The 20373-nt window shown below is 38.6% G+C and overlaps 1 protein-coding gene across 1 annotated transcript; it reads left to right on the plus strand.

The window, feature by feature from the left end:
- The first annotated feature begins 470 nt into the window (after positions 1–470).
- On the plus strand, positions 471–1013 carry LOC124133277 (CHRNA7-FAM7A fusion protein-like). Its single transcript, XM_046497638.2, has one exon. The coding sequence runs from the start codon at positions 471–473 to the stop codon at positions 1011–1013; it is 543 nt and encodes a 180-aa protein (XP_046353594.1).
- The last annotated feature ends 19360 nt before the right edge of the window (positions 1014–20373 follow it).

Below are 20373 nucleotides of genomic sequence, written 5' to 3' on the forward strand. Positions count from 1 at the left end.
CACAGATACTTGAAATTGATGAACAGCGACAATCAATCACCACCAGTGGGTGGTTCAAATTCCAGTGGGTTGACGAAACCTTGAAGTGGAACATCTCAGATTTCAATGACACCGGGCTGATTTACCTGTCTGGTGATAAAATCTGGACCCCTGATGTACTGCTCATCAATTCAGTTACAGAAAGGAAACCTTTCAACCAAATTCCTGTGCCTGTATCTGTGGAACACACTGGATTAGTAATCTGGTACTACGCGGATCACCTCCAGAGTCAATGTGATCTTGATAGTCAACATTTTCCTTTTGATACTCAGAAGTGCAGTCTTGTTGTATCAACATTGATTACTCCATCAGACAATATAAAGTTCACATCACATATGCATCGATTCGATGAATTTATAAATAACGAAAATGGTTTATGGCAATTAAACAACTTATCAACATGTGTCGGTAATGAAAAGTACCCTCGACTTATGGTAAACCTGACCCTAAATCGACGACCATCATACTATGTCTTCAACCTGATGATCCCTATCATGCTCCTATCCACTCTGAGTTCCCTGGTGTTTGCTCTGCCAGTAGAATATGGAGACAAAGTGGCTTTCTCAATGACAGTTCTTCTTTCCTTCAGTGTGTTCCTCACTCAGATGACTGACATCATGCCCAGGACATCTCGACAGGCGTCCTACCTCACCATCTACCTGACCATCCTCCTTACTCTAAGTTCCCTCACTGTGGTAATGTCAGTTATCATTCTAAATATCTACAAGCGGCAAGGAGAGGTCCCGTTAATGCTGCAGAAATTGGTTATACGTGTAAAATGTCCTACAAATAAGAAACTGGATCCTGATGTAGGTGAAGGCCATGATGAAGATCCATCATGGCAGGAAGTGTCTGCCAAGCTTGATGCAGTGTTCCTGAGGGTATTTCTCTTCATGAACATCATCCTCGGCGTTGTTCTCTTCACCGTTGTCATCGAAGCTGACAGGTTGTTCACCTCCTCCAGTCAATCTTAAACACTCTGAAAAGCGACTTGGACGATATCGATTTGCATGGACATTTATTTGTTTTGTCAGCGGAGATAGAGTGGTTTGAAAGTGATCTACACTGATATGTTGTGTACGTAAGTAACCGAAAACAAACAATTAAGCATCATAAATTTAAAACTTCACATTTTTAAAAGTAATCCCATATATGATATTGATATGATAGTTGACATAGTAATATAATCGATAAGAATATTGATCTTCACATTTTTGTATTATTCTTTTACCAGGATATCTTTTCTACGTGAGATACATCTGTCTTCACAAAGACTTTGTGTGTATTACTAGATCTCCTAGCATTATTTGACATTTGCATTCCGTGTCTCTGTTCGTAGGTGAGATATATATCTTAATCAGTTTCTGCAATGCGCTTTATGTGAGTGTTAGGACAGTGACGCTTGGGACAGCTATCCTTGGGAAGATGTGTGTAATGCTGTGTGTAAAGACAATATAGTTTGGGACTAGTTTGTTTACGAATATCGATACTCAAGCCATATTTGGGGCTCTATCTAATAACTAATTATGGTAACATTCGACTGGTAAACTAATATTTGACGCCGTGTTTTCTGCGTTTACCATGTAAATACTGTTTTGAAATTATACATAAATTAATCGATATATTACGTAAATCACGTATTCGTAAATAATTCCAAATCATTGGATGTTAAACGGGGGAAAAACTTAATCACTCACTCACTCTGAACAAATATATTTTTAATATTGGCCACTGATGTGTTTATTTATAATGTGTTTGTTTCTCTGTATATCGTCTCATTATACAGTTACTTTAAGAATAAAAGATATAAACACTTTTCTTTTTTGTTGTTTTTGTTTATATTTTTTCCAATTCTTATGGACAAAAGCATGAAATATTCGTGTCCCTCGCGAATATTGCATGTCCGGTTGTGTGCAAGGCAAAAATATTGTACAGTTTTCAAGATCTGCTCCGGAAACGAGCACTACCGCCATTTTCACTCTAAGTCTAAGTCGTTGCTGTGAAAACTCGAAAAATATTTTTTTTTTTAAATCCCAAACTATCAAAAGGCACCAGTTTACCACTTGACCTATATATGTGCCAGATTTGGGGAAGAAATATTGTACGGTTTTCAAGATCTGCTCCGGAACGGAGCACTTCCGCCATTTTCAACTCAAAGCCGTTGCCATGGAAACTCGAAAAATAAATTTGTCAGCAAAAAAAACCCCTAATGATATACCCTTTTCTATGGATGACAATATGTATGCATTATTCACTTATGCTTTTATTATGACTGCAAATTATCTGGTGAAATGGAAGCTTACCGTTCCTTGAGTGGGAGCAAGGAATGTAGTTTCGTAGTATGAGCTGATGTAGTTTCGTGTGTTGGCACAAAGAGAATCGGTTTCCATTTCGCAGGTAACTAGAGTTAATTCAGTTATTCAGTCAACATTAACAGATTAGTTTCTAACTGTGCTTGCTATGTACATATGTGAGGAATGCTGCTGAAAGTGTATAATGCGTAATGCTTGTCACCACTGATCATCCAACGCAGATGACGCACTAACATGTGAATGCGTTGAATGAGACTTTTTACAACTCAATTGTGGCTAAACATTACGTACAATCGCCAGCGACAAGGGATGGTGTAAATCCTGCTGGTGTCCTTGCAGGAACCAAAGGAACTGTAAGTCCCCATGCTCCCTAGTATGGTGGCCTACCTTCAGTGGCTGACGATCTATAGCTCGTTCTTATCATGTATTTTTACGTATGGTGATATATCTTAATTGTCCTATACTGGTTTCAAAAAAATCTGAGATTAGTCTAGTTATTTTACTGTCCTTTGACGACAGGTTTTATACAGTCTAAATATATCTATTTTGAATGTAGTACTTTCTCCCGTCACCTTTTCCGTTTGATACTCAGAAGTGAGGTCTACATATCAACCGAAACAGATAATATAGGATGGAATACAAAATCAGATAATATAGAATTCCAAACACGTATGCATGAAGTAGATGATTATGTTGCTAATGAGAATGGATTATTGTTAGTATAGAACATTTCAACATCTGCCAACTAATTGTAAACCTCACCATTAAGCGCCAACCATCATACCATGTTTTCAACCTGATAATTCCTATTATGCTTCAATCCTTTTCAAATCACTGGCGTTTGCTCTGGAAGTAGACTACGGGGACATGGCGGTTACTCGTGTCCGTCCGATACCATTGTTTCTTTCAAAACGTATCTAACGGCGGAAAGCGAGTTGTTTCAAAACGTATCTGACACGCACGAGTGCAGTAACCTGTCGCACCTTTGTAGATCGAATCGATGCATTTTTGCTATTCTCATGATCGCAGTGGCGCATTAATACATAACACAACGGTCATTATTGACGTCACCCGGCGTACTGCTTACTACTCATTAATAATGTGAGCCTACACAAAAAGGTTTCCGCTATATCTGTGAGTTATCAAGATCAAACAACCCGCTGGAGTTAAATCTCTTGGTTACATTGGAAAACATAAAAACAATAACAGTACGCAGATTTTCTGATGGTTTCTGATTACGTACCTGACACATCTAAGTTGATACAATACTTCGTTCAACGAAAGACCTTCTCCGAAAATCCCGCGAAGTGCCATTTTGTAATAGTCGGTCAACAGTAGTGATGTCTGAAGTAAACATAGTTGTACATATTTGCTAATTTCTTTGAGGTGAAAATGATTATTTAGTCGGGAAATGCAGATAAATACCGTCGTCGTTGAACGTGATTTTGCCTCAGTCATGGCGCCACACAGGACGGAAACATTTACGCTTTCTGCTGAATTTACCCGATCATTGTAATGTATATATTTTCAAATCCATAATTCGTGCTGATATACTCTTCTCATGAATATGCTCGAACATGTTTACCGATATATGCAATAATTAGAGGAATGGATCTCTCAAAATCGGAGAGAATACTGCACAGTGTAAAATCTGAATTTTGCGTTGTTTACGTTTCAAACAAGTACAGTTTTCCGTGCACAGCGTTCGTTTCCACACCCAATTTATTTCGGCTGATTTCATCTTGATCATTTTTATTGGTGTTCAAAACATACAGTAAATAATTCACACCGTGAATGGTGATTTGATAATGTGTCACATTCTGAAATGTATGAGGGATTCAGGGATGTATGTGTCGCAGCTGAGTTTCAAATATACGCGATGTAATAGGCGTCTCATAACCAGCATACGTGAAATCTGACGATTCTAACGATTCTATGCTTATCGGCGACGTTTCACAATTATCATTGGTGATTTTATAAATGACAGATAGAAATGTAACCGTTATTTTTTAAATTCTATTCTAGGAGTAAATATCCGATATTTAGACTTCAAAACATACAGTAAATAATAACGCCCTGAATGGTGATTTAATAATGTATCAGAAATGGCGAGATTTACGATGTACCTAATTTTCAGAGGTCAATTCCAGTAATGTTCCTTTGCCTAAAACCATAGTGGATGATATCATAGAAAATGGAAATGTTCACAGAATTCAAGACTGTGAAGTGAATGAGTGTATTATGAATTTTATTCGACTTTTATCCGAAGTGTGTGTTGACGAGGAGGGATATATATGTCGCTATGGCATCCAGAGGGTTAACACACTAAAACCATAACGTTCAACACCGACGTAAGTGAGACTTACGACCAGGAAATGAGTCCGTCATAATCGGACCATCAGGTCATCACCATCAGGTCATCATCAAGTACTAGCCAATCACGGCCCTGGAATTGATCTCATACACATGTTTGATACCAGTTGTCTCAAATGGGTTTCTCACCCACAAGTGTGTAAGTGTGTCTCTTCATGGCCGTTCCTCTCTCCTTTTGGGGTGTCCCTGACTCAGATAACAAACAATTTGCCCAGAATGTCCCGACGGACGTCTTACCTCACAACCCATCTGACCATCTTCCTCGCCCTCAGCTCCTTCCGTGTGGTCATGTCAGGTATCCTCAGGGTGTACAGGCGGCGAGGAGAGGTCCCGTTAATGTTGCAGCAATTAGTAATCTAGTGGAGATGTCCTTCCAATAAGGAACTGGGTCCTTATGCAAATGAAAACGATGTTGATGATGTGAATGAACAGAAGTGCACAGAGGATCTGAACTGTAAGGATGTGTCTGCCACACTTGATGGCAAGGCTGTATAATGAACGTCGCCTTTTCAGTAAATAAAGAAGTTTTCATCCATAAATTGTCTCTGCTTTGTCATCCATAAACTTTTGAGTAATGCCTATCAAACAATTCTTACGAGTCCGGTTGACTCGCGAAGTTGTTAATTAAACACACACACAAAACGACTAGGTTTTAAACGTTCTGTTTGCTTGAAGATATCACTTAGTATGGACATATATATGTCAGCGTAGATAGTAGTTGTGTGCATTCTTAAAAAATACACTTAAACTTTATTCCTGTGTTACCAACAGACAATACGCAATCGTATAGATCTGTGTAACATAAAGGCGTTAGTGTTTAGTGTATTTCAAACATTCTTAAAAACTCCATTTTGAAGTCCTTTTCAGTTTGGTGAGTGAGTGAGTGAGTGAGTGAGTGAGTGAGTGAGTGAGTGAGTGAGTGAGTGAGTGAGTGAGTGAGTGAGTGAGTGAGTGAGTGAGTGAGTAGGTTTTACGCCGCTTTTAGCAGTATTTCAGCAAGATCACGGCGGTGGACACCAGAAATGGGCTTCACACATTGTACCCATGTCGGAAATCGAACCCGGGTCTTTGGCGTGACGAGCGAACACTTTAACCACTAGGCTACATGACCGCCCCTTTGCAGTTTGGATTGTTTATAAATCTGTTATATAAATAAGGATAAATGATCATATATAAATATCAATCAATTATTGTCATCATCTGCATAAAAGAAAATATGCTTATGGAAAGTCTGTTATAATGTGTTGCAGAAAATTATTAAGCATTATGGTATAATATGTAAATACATATGTATGATCTTTGTGACTGATTGTATATGGCATTGTCGTGTTAGTGTCCGTGGGCGTAATGCGTAAGCTTCTCAAATGTGTTTCATCCCGTGCTATTTCAGGATTGTTGATAAAATCCATTATTTCCCGGTACATATAGACTCGACTTTAAGATGCTTGAAAGTATGTACCGAGAGTGATGTTACGCAGATTAGCTCGTGGACCTAACCTTAAAACACCTAATCGTTGAGACATGATACATGATAATTGGTAAACACATTATCCCATCCATATTCAACCTAACCGATATAGTTCAAAGTGTTTCGCCGACAATTCGATGAGCTATGGACAAATGGATCTCTATATGTGATATAACTGGAGATCAAAACAAAGTTTAATGCACGTACATTAGAGCGGGGTTTTTTTCAAGTTGTGGGAAAATGAAAATATGTCTTCTACAAATAACGTGATGTATGTGTGTTTGATGTGGTTTATTAGCGTACATGCGGACTCCAAGCGAAGGTATCAACATACAGAATTAAGTGAGTATAATATTTGTCAACTGTATGGCTAAAAGAAACTTTTGCAAGTATAACTATTTTTGTTCCATGGGTTCGCCTTTTAGAATTAAATGAGTGAGTGAGTATGGTTTTACGCCGCTTTTAGCAATATTCCAGCAAATATCACGGCGGGGGACACCAGAAATGGGCTTCACACGTTGTACCCATGTCGAGAATCGAACCCGGATCTTCGGCGTGACGAGCGAACGCTTTAACCACAAGGCTACCCGACCGCCCCTTTTAATATTAAAGCCATATGAATGTACACATTGGTGGATTGAGTTTCCTCCCGTTGGAAGCTCCCACAAACATCGACGACAAATATTTGAAAAGAAGATTTATAATTGAAATAAACCAACACAATAAGCATGAGAGTACCGATTGATAAATAGAGCCCGGAGCGGATGTTTTCAACAGCCCTTGGATCACAAACAGACTGAAAAAAATCAACCGTATCGATCAATATCGCAATGGACGCCTGGGACAGACATGATTGAATACAACTTTGCACAGTGTGATTACTGTATGACCTTTGCCAACAACGCAAGCTGCGTGTGTTCTGGCTTGAGTATGGTTGGCACCAGATAAACTTTTATATATCTGAGTGCAATCGCACTCCTTTGTTTACTTTTGAAAAAAGGTGGAGAGTTAAACTTGGACCATTAAATAAAGATCCAGAAGACATGAAATCAGCAATCATTCAACAAATAAAAGATTCAGAAACTAACAAACGAGATCAGATGAATGAGAAATGATATTCAGTTGTTACATGGTAACGTCACAGGTTTTAAAAAACAACTTAAGGAGACCAAAGGTCAGGTTGGATACCGATGCTGTTAATGATAAAGTTGATGAGGTCTGTAATGGTTTTGATGCTATTGATTCACGTATTGAGGATCTTGAGAGACGTAACAGTAGGAACAACACTTATCTATAGTATCCCTGAGAGAACAAACGATGCTTATTATGTTTGCAAAAATAAAACATTGGAAGTGTTTATCTGATGAAAATGATCTATTAACTCTCAGGGATATCGAGCGGGCCCATGGGATAGGACACATGTTGGCCGATAAACCACGCCCAGTTGCGTAAATGGTTCAATGGGACGATAAAATAAAGACTCTGAACTTGACAAGTTCTCTTAAGTCCAGAGGCTAGGGTTTAGCGAAAGATCCGTCGATAAATCAGAGACAAGAAATAAAACAATACAAAGAAAAACACCCAATCAAACCATTGTTTCTACTTAGCGGTAAGCTGTCGTCTGCTCCTGGACGTGATACGCACGGTTCATGCTTTAAGACAGGGGTAGCTCGACCCGAGTCACGTGACGGATACAACCCACGTCGGGCCGTCAGGGGTAACGCAGCCAGAGGTGGGAGACCAACAGAGAAGGGATAGGGGTGTGGCAAGGGCCTGGATATACTGGGCGCTCCATGTGAACCTCCTGGTAGTATCATTAATGCTGTGAAACTCTAAAAGCTATCTCATAGTGATATCATTTTAAAAATTATTTGACATAATTGGTTTGACAGAAACATGGAGCCAGAAATTGAATTGATAATAGTTCATGGGAATATGACAACTTTATATAAAAGCAGACACGATAACAAACTTTGTCTGTATATAATCGAGTCTGGACCAGACAATCCAGTGATTTACATCATAAGCATGGATCCACGCAATTGGGATCGATGACAGTCGCCTTTTACAAGCATAGTCGCCTTTTTCAGCAAGCGTGGGTTGCTGAAGACCTATTCTACCCCGGATTTTCACGGGTCCAAAGCTCATGAATCACAGAAAGTGGTGTATATCTATTACTTGACATTTGATATTTTCCTATATACAGAAATGTTGGATATAAGAACGATATATTGCTATTGGAAGAACTGCTTGACATTCTATTTGATGTTGGTGACATTTTAGGGCTGACTTTAATGCAAGGACTGGTAAAGAACCAGATTATGTGAGGGATGATATACTTGAATATCTCCATGGCCAGGATACTTCATACTGGGACTTTCTCTTCGGCACGTATAATCTGTGTAGATATTAAAACGATACATTTCTTAATAATTTTTGAAAATGTTTAATTAACTTAAGTTCTGTTTTGAATGTACACATTATAAATGTCCGCTGTGGAAGTTGTATATGCGGTTTGACTGGGAGTGTGAGTTATTAAAGAAGGAAAGATGCACCCTTTTAAACCATTTCAGGAAAATAAAGGATAAAGATTCACTTGCTGAGTATACTGATCCAAGAAACAAGTATAAAGCTACTAGCACAAAAAAATCATGGATAGAAAAAGAAAAGAATTGAAGAAAGTGTCATCAAAACAATTTTGGACAACCCTGTAAAATATTAGCAAAAAGAAGGAAACTAAAAGTAACATATAAATGCATGAAAGGTTTAGTTATTTTTGCAACGGGAGGTTTAGACTCAACAATCTCAAAAGAAGAAATTAAATCCGGTATTCAAAATCTGAAAACTTGAAAAGTACTGGAAATGATGGACTAATAAAAAAATTCTTTAAATACCATTTTCATAACATCCTGTCGTATTTGGAACTATTATTCAATACAATAATGGATACTTCTTACTTTCAAAAAGATTGGACACTTGGTACTATCGATCCAATTCACGAGAAAGGCTCAGTGACAGATGTTGGAAATTACAGGGGGATTACACTCACCAGTATACTTAGTAAGATGTTTATTAGCATCATTAATAAACGCTTGGTATGGTGGTCGGAGACACTTGATAATATCGCGGAGGAGCGAGCAGGATTAAGATAAGGTTACTCTACCACTGATAATATTTTTAGTCTCCAGGCTCTTATTGATAGGTATATTCAACGTGAACGTGGAAACGTGTACGCTATATTTGAAGACTTTTCTAAAGCATTCGGTTCAGTTTGTAGAGGCAAGTTATGATATCTATTTATTTCACATGGAGTCAGTAATAAAATGGGTAAATTGTTATGTAGTATTTATAAGGAAGTTAAATCATGCGTTAAACAATACGGCATGTAGTCAGACTCTTTTATCTGCCACACTGGTGTACGCCAAGGACGTGTATTAAGCCCTTGTTTGTTCTGTATTAATTACTGAGCCTGCATCTCAAATCCAAAGAAATTATGATGATGGTATACAGTTACATCTTGAGTTTATAAAAGTATTTATGTTACTATTTGCAGATGATATAATTCTTCTCAAGTACTGATTTGTATTGTGATACGTGGAAACTGTTGATTTGGATAAGAATTATTTTTTTGGTAATAGCAAAGGAAATACACTGTCAAAGAATGAAAGAGGTACTTTCGGGGACATGTCTTATTAAATTATCATGGAACCGACATATGTGTAATGCAGCCATTCAAGCTAAAAGATATAATGGGACTTTTACAAACGTTTGAACATTTTAGTGACTGTGCTTATAAATCTTTCTTCAATTTTTTGGACACAAAAATGGTCCTGTTCTCTTTAATGGTTCGGAAATGTGGAGTTTTGCAGAAGCTAGAGAAATCCGTACATGTAAACGCTTGTAAAAGATTACTTAGTGTTAAACATAGTACTTCTAATGTAATAGTTTATGGTGAATGTGGTCGCGTCCCCCTGAATATATATCACAATATAGAAATCATAAAATATAGGTTACAATTATTGAAAATGCCAGAAAGTAGATTACCAAAATACATGTTATAATATGATGTTACTATATGAGAAAATGGAGTTCAGAATTGGGCCTACAATGTTTAATGTGGGTATGGTTATATTTAGGGCAATGTTTCTTAGGGAATCATGCTATGTTTATATCGAAAACAAGACATTTTTTTTAAATGTACTTTCAAACATGGACACGTATTGTAGATGTTTCCACTAAATGTGAATATTATAGATATTTTAAAATGCAAATATGCGCAGAAAATTATTTAACTAATGTAATTATAAGAAAATGCAGAATGTCCTTTAGCACAATATAGATGCAGTTCACACTGGTTTATGGTTGAAGTTAGCAGGCACAAAACAATACCAAAATGTTTAAGATTATGTAGACAATGTTCCTTAAACGTCGAAAATGAATTTCAATTTGCTTGTATGTTGTAAATATGATAATTTAAGGGAACATATATTGAACAAAAAAAACTATGAATATCCAAACAAATACAAGTTTATCTCTTTAATGTTACATTGAGTAAAACGACTATATGAAATCCATCTCTATTTATATATCATGCCATTTAGAAATGAATCCGTGTAACATTTTTAACCGCTTCCACGTTGTCATGTATTCTGTACGCTGGGCCTGTGGCCTTACAGTTATGTATGAATAAACTGAATTGAATGCACACATACAATGTAGGTACTGTGTAGAGTTGTGCAAAGATTTGTTCAGGTGCGCACAGGGTTAGCAGAACCAATGCCTACTGATGACTGCCTTCAAAACAATGTCCAGGATGTGTACTGAACAGCACAAGAAGTTCAGGTTTTGAAACAAAAGACAAACGCAATGGTTTCAAATCACATATGTATAGAGAGAGCTGTCAGTTTAAGATCTGAAGGTGCTGCTAACACTGTCATAACAATGGAATACAAAGGAACACAGAACTTCAAAGATGGATACCCTTGATAGTGAATATTGACAATCTTGTCCGTAGCTACTGTGGCTAGCTCACATGCGCTACAACATCGTCTCGTCAAGTTAACAAGTGTCTGAAAGAATGCCTGCGGCAAGTGGTTCCACACTATCCCTGTTCCAATTCTGAATGTGTGTTTGGTCCACGCGCTGCAATCCGACGTCATATTTCGTCACAAACATGTTCTTCCACATAAGGAAGAGAATAAATGGATGTCAACTTCTTTATTATGAGGAACACAACGTTTCGGAGTATATGCTTACTCCTTCATCATCATCATTCACCTGATGAAGGAGTAAGCATATCCTCCGAAACGTTGTGTTCCTCATCATAAAGAAGTTGACATCCATATGTTCTCTTCCCTATGTGTATCACCTGTAAATGCCTTTCAAAGAACCGAACATCAACATTATTCCATGGGCATCCCTCCCTGGGTATGTCTCCCACTGAACATGTTTGTGACGAAATATGACGTCCCTAATGTTGATGTTGTTCTGAACCGGAAACCAAATCGAAACACTGTATGAGGGCGCTCGTTGTTCTGTTGGAACAACTGCAGTTGTGGATGTTGAGTTATATTCCTGAAATGAGTGACCCTGGGTGGTTTTGTTCTGGAGTTGGTGTTGAAACTGTGGGTCGGCTGGAACTTGGTCGATCAGCGACGGACCCTGTTTGCTGACGAGTGGGTGAGTGAGTGAGTTGAGTTTAAGGCCGCTTTTAACATTATTCCAGTTATATCACGGTGTGTCAGCTTAATGTGGGAGGAAAGCCCGAAGTGATGCAGGTCTCAGACGTTACCACTCCGGTGAAACCCACGAGCACAGGTATGGTGCTGACAAACCTAGAAACATAATCGGGGCGAACCAGGATTCGAACCCACAATCACAGGTTTCTGGCGTGCCCAAGGGGCGCAACTCTGCACAGCGAGTCACGGCGCCTTAGACGACTGGGCCCCCCGTGCCCCGTTTGCTGACGATGTTCACGTCTTGTGGTAGTGGTGAAATGACATCCTCACTGTCTGGCTACAGCAGTTCCAGAGTTACCGGCCTGCAACATTCCAAAGACCATGTGCACAGGCGACAGTCTAGGCATAGTTGACTTCAACTGCTGATCTTCTAGAGTGACATCCATCTTTATAAAGTATACCTTTGAGTGAAAATGCACGTGCCGTTACCCCAGATAATGACTCCACGTGTAAAGTTCTTTGTTTATTGTGGTTGTTTTGTGTTTATGTGAGGAATGGACAATAATATGCATGACATGCTGACAAAATGGAATGGTTACACTTCAATTGGAACTTGCATTTCTTTTGCTGTTCAGTATATGTCCTTTTAAATCAAAGCAGTATTATATTCATATGAAATTTAACCTACAAGGGCGATGTTTTGATGGGTTAAGAATACTTTGATATATGAGGTGAGGTGAAATGGGGTTTAACGTCGCGTCCAAGATTATTGTTCTTATATAGCGACGTTCATGCATGTGTGTGTATGTGGCTGCTTGTACAAGTCCAGACTAATGCCGATTTATAGTGCTAGCCAACTGAGATACTATGCCGCAGTTTCACATGAATACCCCACACAGTATACTGACTCCGAGCCGACCAGTTTTAGCCCGTTAATGGCGAGCGCCAGACAGGGTAACAACATGATATTTGATGTCAGAACAGCTAAATGCATACACAGCGCTTTGACAATGACAAACATATTGTTATGTAGTTTTCTCTGTGTTTATTGTATACTTTCTTGACAAATGCAGGTACATTAACCTCGTACTCTTGAACAGTTTGGCGTCCATTATAATCGTTCTGACTGGTAAATATCCCCCCTGGGGATGCACTAATTGCTTCATTATTGAGTGTTTTCTGTAACTTGTAGGTGTAGGGTACTTTAATATCTGCCATAATACTCAACCAAATGATGTGGTATATTCGTTATAATAATCCGAATCAAGGCTTTGTGTATTGCGTGGAGGATAGAGGTTCCCACTTTGGAGATTCTAGGGTGTGGTGCTGACAAATCATAATATAATAATCGGTTGTAATCCATGATACGAACCCGAAAACATCAGATCCTGGCACGTATCATGAACTAGGTGGTTGCAAGAACTGTCAGCACGGCAGTCACGATCACATTATTTTTTATTGTCATTTCAACAAGTATAAGTCTGCTGTCCACAGCATGATCTATTTCTGCCATGCACCTACTTTTTAAGCAACCCGTGAAGATCCGGGGTAGATTAGGTCGTCAGCAACCCATGCTTGCCGTAAGAGGCGACTATGCTTGTCGTAAGAGGCGACTAACTAACTAACTTTACACGTGGAGATGATGTCACAAATGAGTGATTTCACGGTGTTCCCGAGATAAAGAAAGCAATTAACAACAGAGTGCGAGATATGTAGTACACATTATATTAATTTATTCAGTCAATATAACAACATGCATATATAGCATATGGTCAACATATTTTCATACAATATCACACAAAAAAGTAAAATTTGAGAAATGGATCATTCATAAAGTCCATCCATTTGAATATTGAGCCAAATTAGCCAAGATGCAGCAGCTCTGACACATGGTTTGTGTAGTTTAACTCGGTAAGTCTATCGGCAAGAAGATCGGCCTTCAAGGATCGAATCCGAGCATCGATGATGCGGTAGCGACGTCTACGGATTGGATCTCTCTGCTGTCCTGGGATCTGCTGAATTTTTACTTCAGTGGCTGATTGTTCTTTCTGCAGCAATCGCACAACCTCAAACACATTCGGTTGTTTCTTCATGGCATACCTGTTCAGTCTGTTCCAAGTTATTGTTGGTTCTATGTCCATCATTCTCGAAATGTCACCAGGTACGATGGGCAGTTGGCATCTGTACATCTCCAGTATGTTTTCTGAGCTCTGCGTCTGTTGACTCCGTACTTAAATCAATTGTGGTAAAGATTCTGACCTCCATAACTGTTGTCTATCAGTGTAACATGCACCATGGAATTTGCCATTTTGACACTAGTGACCACATCCGACAGGTTATGATTATAAGTAAATAAAGGCAAACATAAAAGAATAAGTGAATTATAAGGTGAGTCAAAGGATATCTTCCCTTCTCGAAGGAGAAGACTCGGGTGAAGATTAAGGACACTTCTCAAAATTTTGATTTTATTTCTCAAAGACAAAGTTTGCTTACCTTGTTGTAAAACACTGTGAAAACTTCTCTTGGGCTTTCCTTGGAAAAACCACGACCAGCGTGCAAACTCGCAAACACAATAGATCATTAAATAATCTGATATACTTACGTTGGCCTTTCGTATAGAATTACTGTAAAATGCAGCAAGCTAAAAAAATACATTTGGATTTACAATAATTCCCAATAAGCTATAAATGTTGTAAATAAATTTTAAAGTCAGGCTCGGTGACTTGTTTGATTGCGTGCTATCGCGTTCCGACGGCTTGTGACGTATATCAGTCTATTTCTGAATGGTAAAAAAGTTCGAGTATAAATATTTCGCTTGATTGTTGCTTGATATAGATTAAGATGTTGACATTAATAATACAGACAGTGATCTTATTACACGTATCTCAAAACAACGCTAAGTAGTTCGGATATGTTTTGAGTTGTTTCAAAACACGTGATGTGATACAAGCATTGTCATACTGAGTAATATGGACGTCCGTTTATAAACGTTAATATTTACTAGTCCTACCATATAATTAGGATGCGTAATACAGTAAACTACGGTTATGACGAACTCAAACGGACCACTAATTTTAGTTCGTTATAACCGTAGTTCGTTATAAGCATATATACAACATACCTACAGGAAATAGTCGGGACCAAAAAAGTAAGTTTGTTATACCCGTCAGTTCGTTATAAGCGTGTTCGTTATAACCGTAGTTTACTGTAGTTATATAGCATGCACTAATTAGTCTGTTTGTGTTGATTTTGTCATGGGGCAATGCACATTATGAATATATTCATTCTCCCAAAAGTGTTCTGTCGATATATATTCCTGATGGTAAGCATCAATTGTGACCTTGATTGTGGACATTTCCAGAATTGAAAGGAAAGCGACAAAACCCTTTCCACTTTCACACGAAATCTCTGCCAATAGCAGAGTCGATTGTTGTATTCTGACTGTATCATGAGTTTATGAATCACTCTGAAATAGTGAGGGGTGGTCGGGTAGCCTAGTGGTTAAAGCATTTGCTCGTAACGCCGAAGACCCGGGTTCGATTCCCGACATGGGTACAATGTGTGAAGCCCATTTCTGGTGTCCCCCGCCGTGATATTGCTGGAATATTGCTAAAAGCGGCGTAAAATCAAACTCACTCACTCACACTGAAATAATGATGATACCAGGTGTTCGCGAAAAGATGGAATGTATCACGCCCTAACGGTGGCATCGTCACAACTTAACACATAAACAGTATAGTGACTAGTAATCAGTCTTTAGTTTAAAGATTTGAAGATTGTTGTATTTGCTAGAATACTGATGTGAGCTGCGTAAGATCTCACTCACTCACTACAATAAATACCAAAGAATATTACCTTTTATCGTGGTCTTTTTTTAAGGAGGCCACGGGTGGCCCAGTCGTCTAAGGCGCCGCTATTTCGCTGTGCTGAGTTGCGAGCCTTGGGCACTCCAGAATCCTATGGTTGTGGGTTCGAATCCCGGTTCGCCCCGATTATACTTTTATGTTTGTCAGCACCATACCCGTGCTCGTGAGTTTCACCGAAGTGGTAAACGTCTGAGACCTGCATCACTTCGGGCTTTCCTCCCACATAAAGCTGACACGCCGTGATATAACTGGAATATTTTTAAAAGCAGCATTAAACCCAACTCACTCACTCTTTGTAAATTAAATTAATAATATTATGAAAATAACGGGATATGTTTATACTTTATTTTATGTATGGGGGCGATGAGTCCCTCCCATTAGTTACACATTTATTTAGCCTTTTGTCACACAATCCGATTTTGCCGGTTGTCACACAGGAGATGGTAATCAATTAAGAATAGAACAATCCACCGTACTTCTAATGAGGCCTGAAAAAGGCGGAGAGCAGGAGTTTCAGTTTAGTAAACTATTCTAATTTTAAAACACTTTTAACTTAAACTGAAACATGTAGTTGCCAATTGCCAGTAATCCAATTAAACTCACTGTAGAACAACACTTACTCTTTCATCTCATTTCACTTTTTGCTTGACAGTTCTGCCGTAGATGAGATGCTGGGCAAGATTGAATATTTAGATAACTAATCAATATTGTAAGGTTAATATTGATATTTAAGATAATATAATATAGTGCTGAATTAGTACACATATAAAGATGCTTAATACTATCATGTGTCGTGTTGTTCTGCCTGGATCCTATCTTGTTTTAACGTGTGGAACAAATGGCATACCGGGCGAATATATACTATCCCAAAGGGGCTATGAATTAGTTTGTTTATTTGTTTGTTTGTTGTTTAACGCGGCACTAAGCAATGTTGAAGCAGTATCACGGCGGTCTGTAAATAATCGAGTCTGGACCAGACAATCCAGTCACGATGTGGGACACGATGACATGCATCAACCAAGTCAGCGAGCCTATCCACCACCTGATCTCTATACGCCTCTTACGACAAGCATGGTCGCCTCTTACGATAAGCATGGGTTGCTGAAGACCTATTCTAACACGGATCTTCACTGGTCCAATGAATTAGTAATCCACTCAGATATAACCTATTTGATTTTAACCTGTCTGGCGAACGGAGTGCATGTTAACATGTGTCACTTTCCTTTCCTTGTGATATAATAGGGAACGGGTTTCCCAGTCATCTAAAGCGCCGCAAATGGCTGTGCAGAGTCACGTCCCTTGAGCACGTCAGAAGCCTATGATTAAATAGGTTTAATCCCTGTTCGCCCGGATTATGTTTTTGCTTTGTCAGCACCATACCCGTTCTTACCAATATTGAAAGGGTTTCGTCGCTTTTATTTATATAATGTTTTGGTTTTTTTTGCTTTTGTAGAAAGGTGTGAATATCTGTTTTAACAATATCGCAAAGTAACACACTTTGATGGAGTATAAATGGCATAGAAAGCTATTTCTGTATCAACGATATAAATCAGATATTTGTGGACGTTCCCGTAGTAACATAAAACCCGATAAGGAAGCATTAATTGAAACAGAAGGTGTTTTTTTATGGCTGTGGTTCTGAAATAGCATCAAGGAAAACACACATGTTAAACGTTTTAGACGTTTATGATACTAACGTGTAATATATTTTTACCAACATGGTTATTCTTTACAAACAGTGCTATGCGGAAATTCGTATTTGAGTAAAGAAGAGCAAATCCTAATATTAGATTCTATTCAAAACTTCATATTAAAAACTGGCAGATTTTCAGTTTAATATAAAGTGCAAATAGGTTTATTATATATACACATCTAGCTTGGCATGTACAATTCATGTGTAACATCTAACCTTCATTGATGTATTTATTGTAATATGTCCTATGTGTACTGGAGCGGTATTAACATATGCGCTTCGATTGTTTACCAATCCATTTTCACACTTTTGTGAAAATAAATATGTTTAAACCGTTACTAACGTGGTAACCGTAAGCATAGTTACAGCTCTGTCTTCATAGGATCGGGACATTCTGTTAAAATGAAAGCAAATTTCATCTGAAGTTTACGGAAACACTGTCAATGTCAAGTTTCAACACTGAAATATTGATTTTTAATGGATTTGAAAGTTGTGATGATGTTGAAATATCCTTTCGATATTTGAAGGTATGTTGAACTCTCACAAAATGCAGCATGTCACCCTATGGAAGGAACGGGGCTCCAGTGTGGAGAAATTGGCATCCCGGGGACCTCAATCGGCGCCTTCCTGTATCTAAGAAGATGCAACTTAGACAAGGAGTAGAGTTTGGGAGTCCATTTGAACTGATTATGTACTTCTATATAACTGTATGTTTGTTTGTTGTTTAACGCCACACTCAGCAATATTCCAGCTATATGACGGCGGTCTGTAAATAATCGAGTCTGAACCAGACAATCCAGTGATTGACATCATGAGCATCCATCTATGCAATTGGGATACGATGATATGCATCAACCAAGTCAGGGAGCCCGACCACCCGTTCCCGTTAGTCGCCTCTTATGACAAGCATAGTCGCCTTTTACGGCAAGCATGGTTTGGGAAGACCTATTCTACCCCGGATCTTCACGGTTCACATAACTGTATGTATCAATGCAACCAATATTCAACCAATACCCAACTGGAATTCATCATTGATATCCGACGGTGATTCAACATCGATATTTCAACTTTTAAATCCAACATCAGTGACATTTCTGCGTTGAAGCACGACATTGTTTCAACATTGATATCTGATGATTCAACGTCTACCTATTAACATCATTTAAACTTTCAAATCCGACCAATAGTCACCATCATTTCAACGTTGAAGCAAAACATTGTTTCAACATTGACATCTGATTTAATGTCGACATTTCAACATCATCACAACTTTCAAATCCAACCAGTAACCACTGATTGAGTCTCTTATTTCAATTTTGAAGCACGGCGGTAAGTAAGTAATCGAGATTGGACCAGACAATTCCGTGTTTGATATCATGAGCATCGACCCACGCAGTTGGGATACGACGACATGCATCAACCAAGTCAGTGAGCCTGACCACCCGATCCCGTTAGTCGCCTTTTACGACTAGCATAGTCGCCTTTTACGGCAAGCGTGGGTTGCTGAAGACCTATTCTACCCCGGATCTTCATGACATACCTGACCACCCGATCACCTTAAGAAGTACAATATTACGCACCAAAATTTTATACAATATGAAACAATCACGTTTATGTGAAAACATTAAACTTTCTTAGATGACAACTTCTTTACTGTTTCTGACGACTTTTAAGGGCTACTTCTTTCTGCTTCATCCGGTGGATGCTGATTAACCGTTTTGAACAAACTGCTTATTTCATCCCATTTATTTTTTTGTTTCTTTCTAGGGGCGGTCGGGTAGCCTAGTGGTTAAAGCGTTCGCTCGTCACGCCGAAGACCCGGGTTCGAGTCCCGACACGGGTACAATGTATGAAGCCCATTTCTGGTGTCCACCGCCGTGATATTGCTGGAATATTGCTACAAGCGGCGTAAAACCTTACTCACTCACATTGTTTCTTTCTCACTTTCACAATTCTCTCAGATGAGACGATTGACTATAACAGATAGGAAGCACAGAATTGTTTAACTGTGCACTACATCATTCAATGAATAATTCAAACTAACATTACATCGTTACATAATATGCTGCATACAAAGTTTACCATGTTCACTGAAACAATATTCCAAAAACTGTGTACGCTACACTACACTATTGACTAAGTGAAAATAGAAATGCTTATTTATCATCATTAGGGTTGCAAAAATACTAAATTCTAACAAAATATTAACCCTAGCTATAATTAAAACAATATGCCATTTTATTAGGCCCATTTCACAATGTTTTTTCTCTCATACCTCTCAAAGCACATGGTTTTCTCTGGTTCACAAACCAGAGTAACGTCCCTTTGCGCATTGCAAGAAATTACCGAAGCACTCATAAAATATCCATATCTTGCGTTTACAGTGTTAACACAAATGCATATAACGAAGAAGCCAACAGGATTAACGGGAGAGAAGCCACTAATGGCGAAAGTAGAGTTTGGGCGGGGTGTGATAACAAATGACACAGAGCTGAGAGGCTAATAATATAACAATAAGACAATAGGACAACGTGTATTTTCGCGTCACCATCCTTATCCAGTGCTAATTACCCCCGGTCTCCCGTTTGCCCATTGTCCATTACCTATTACCTATCTATGATAACTTAAGTACTGGCTTCCATACTATAGGCGCTAATTACTGTAAAGTGTTGGCTTCCATTTTCTATTGCTAGTCACCTATCAGCGCCAATCATCTGTTGGCTTCCCTTGTTAGTTTTCATCCCTTGTTAGTTTCCACCTTTTGTTATCTTTTTAATTTCGTTGTCCTTACATGTACATATACATGCTCTCTGCCTCGTGACATTCATTCACCCGATGAAGGAGTAATCATGTACTCCGAAACGTTGTGTTCTTCATAATAAAGAAGTTCACATCCTAAAATTCTCTTCCTTACCGTGCCTATCGTTCGCAAGAGTGGTTATCA

The sequence above is a fragment of the Haliotis rufescens genome, unplaced genomic scaffold, assembly GCF_023055435.1.
Source record: "Haliotis rufescens isolate VD_foot unplaced genomic scaffold, xgHalRufe1.0.p SCAF_20, whole genome shotgun sequence".
NCBI classification, from domain to species: domain Eukaryota; kingdom Metazoa; phylum Mollusca; class Gastropoda; order Lepetellida; family Haliotidae; genus Haliotis; species Haliotis rufescens.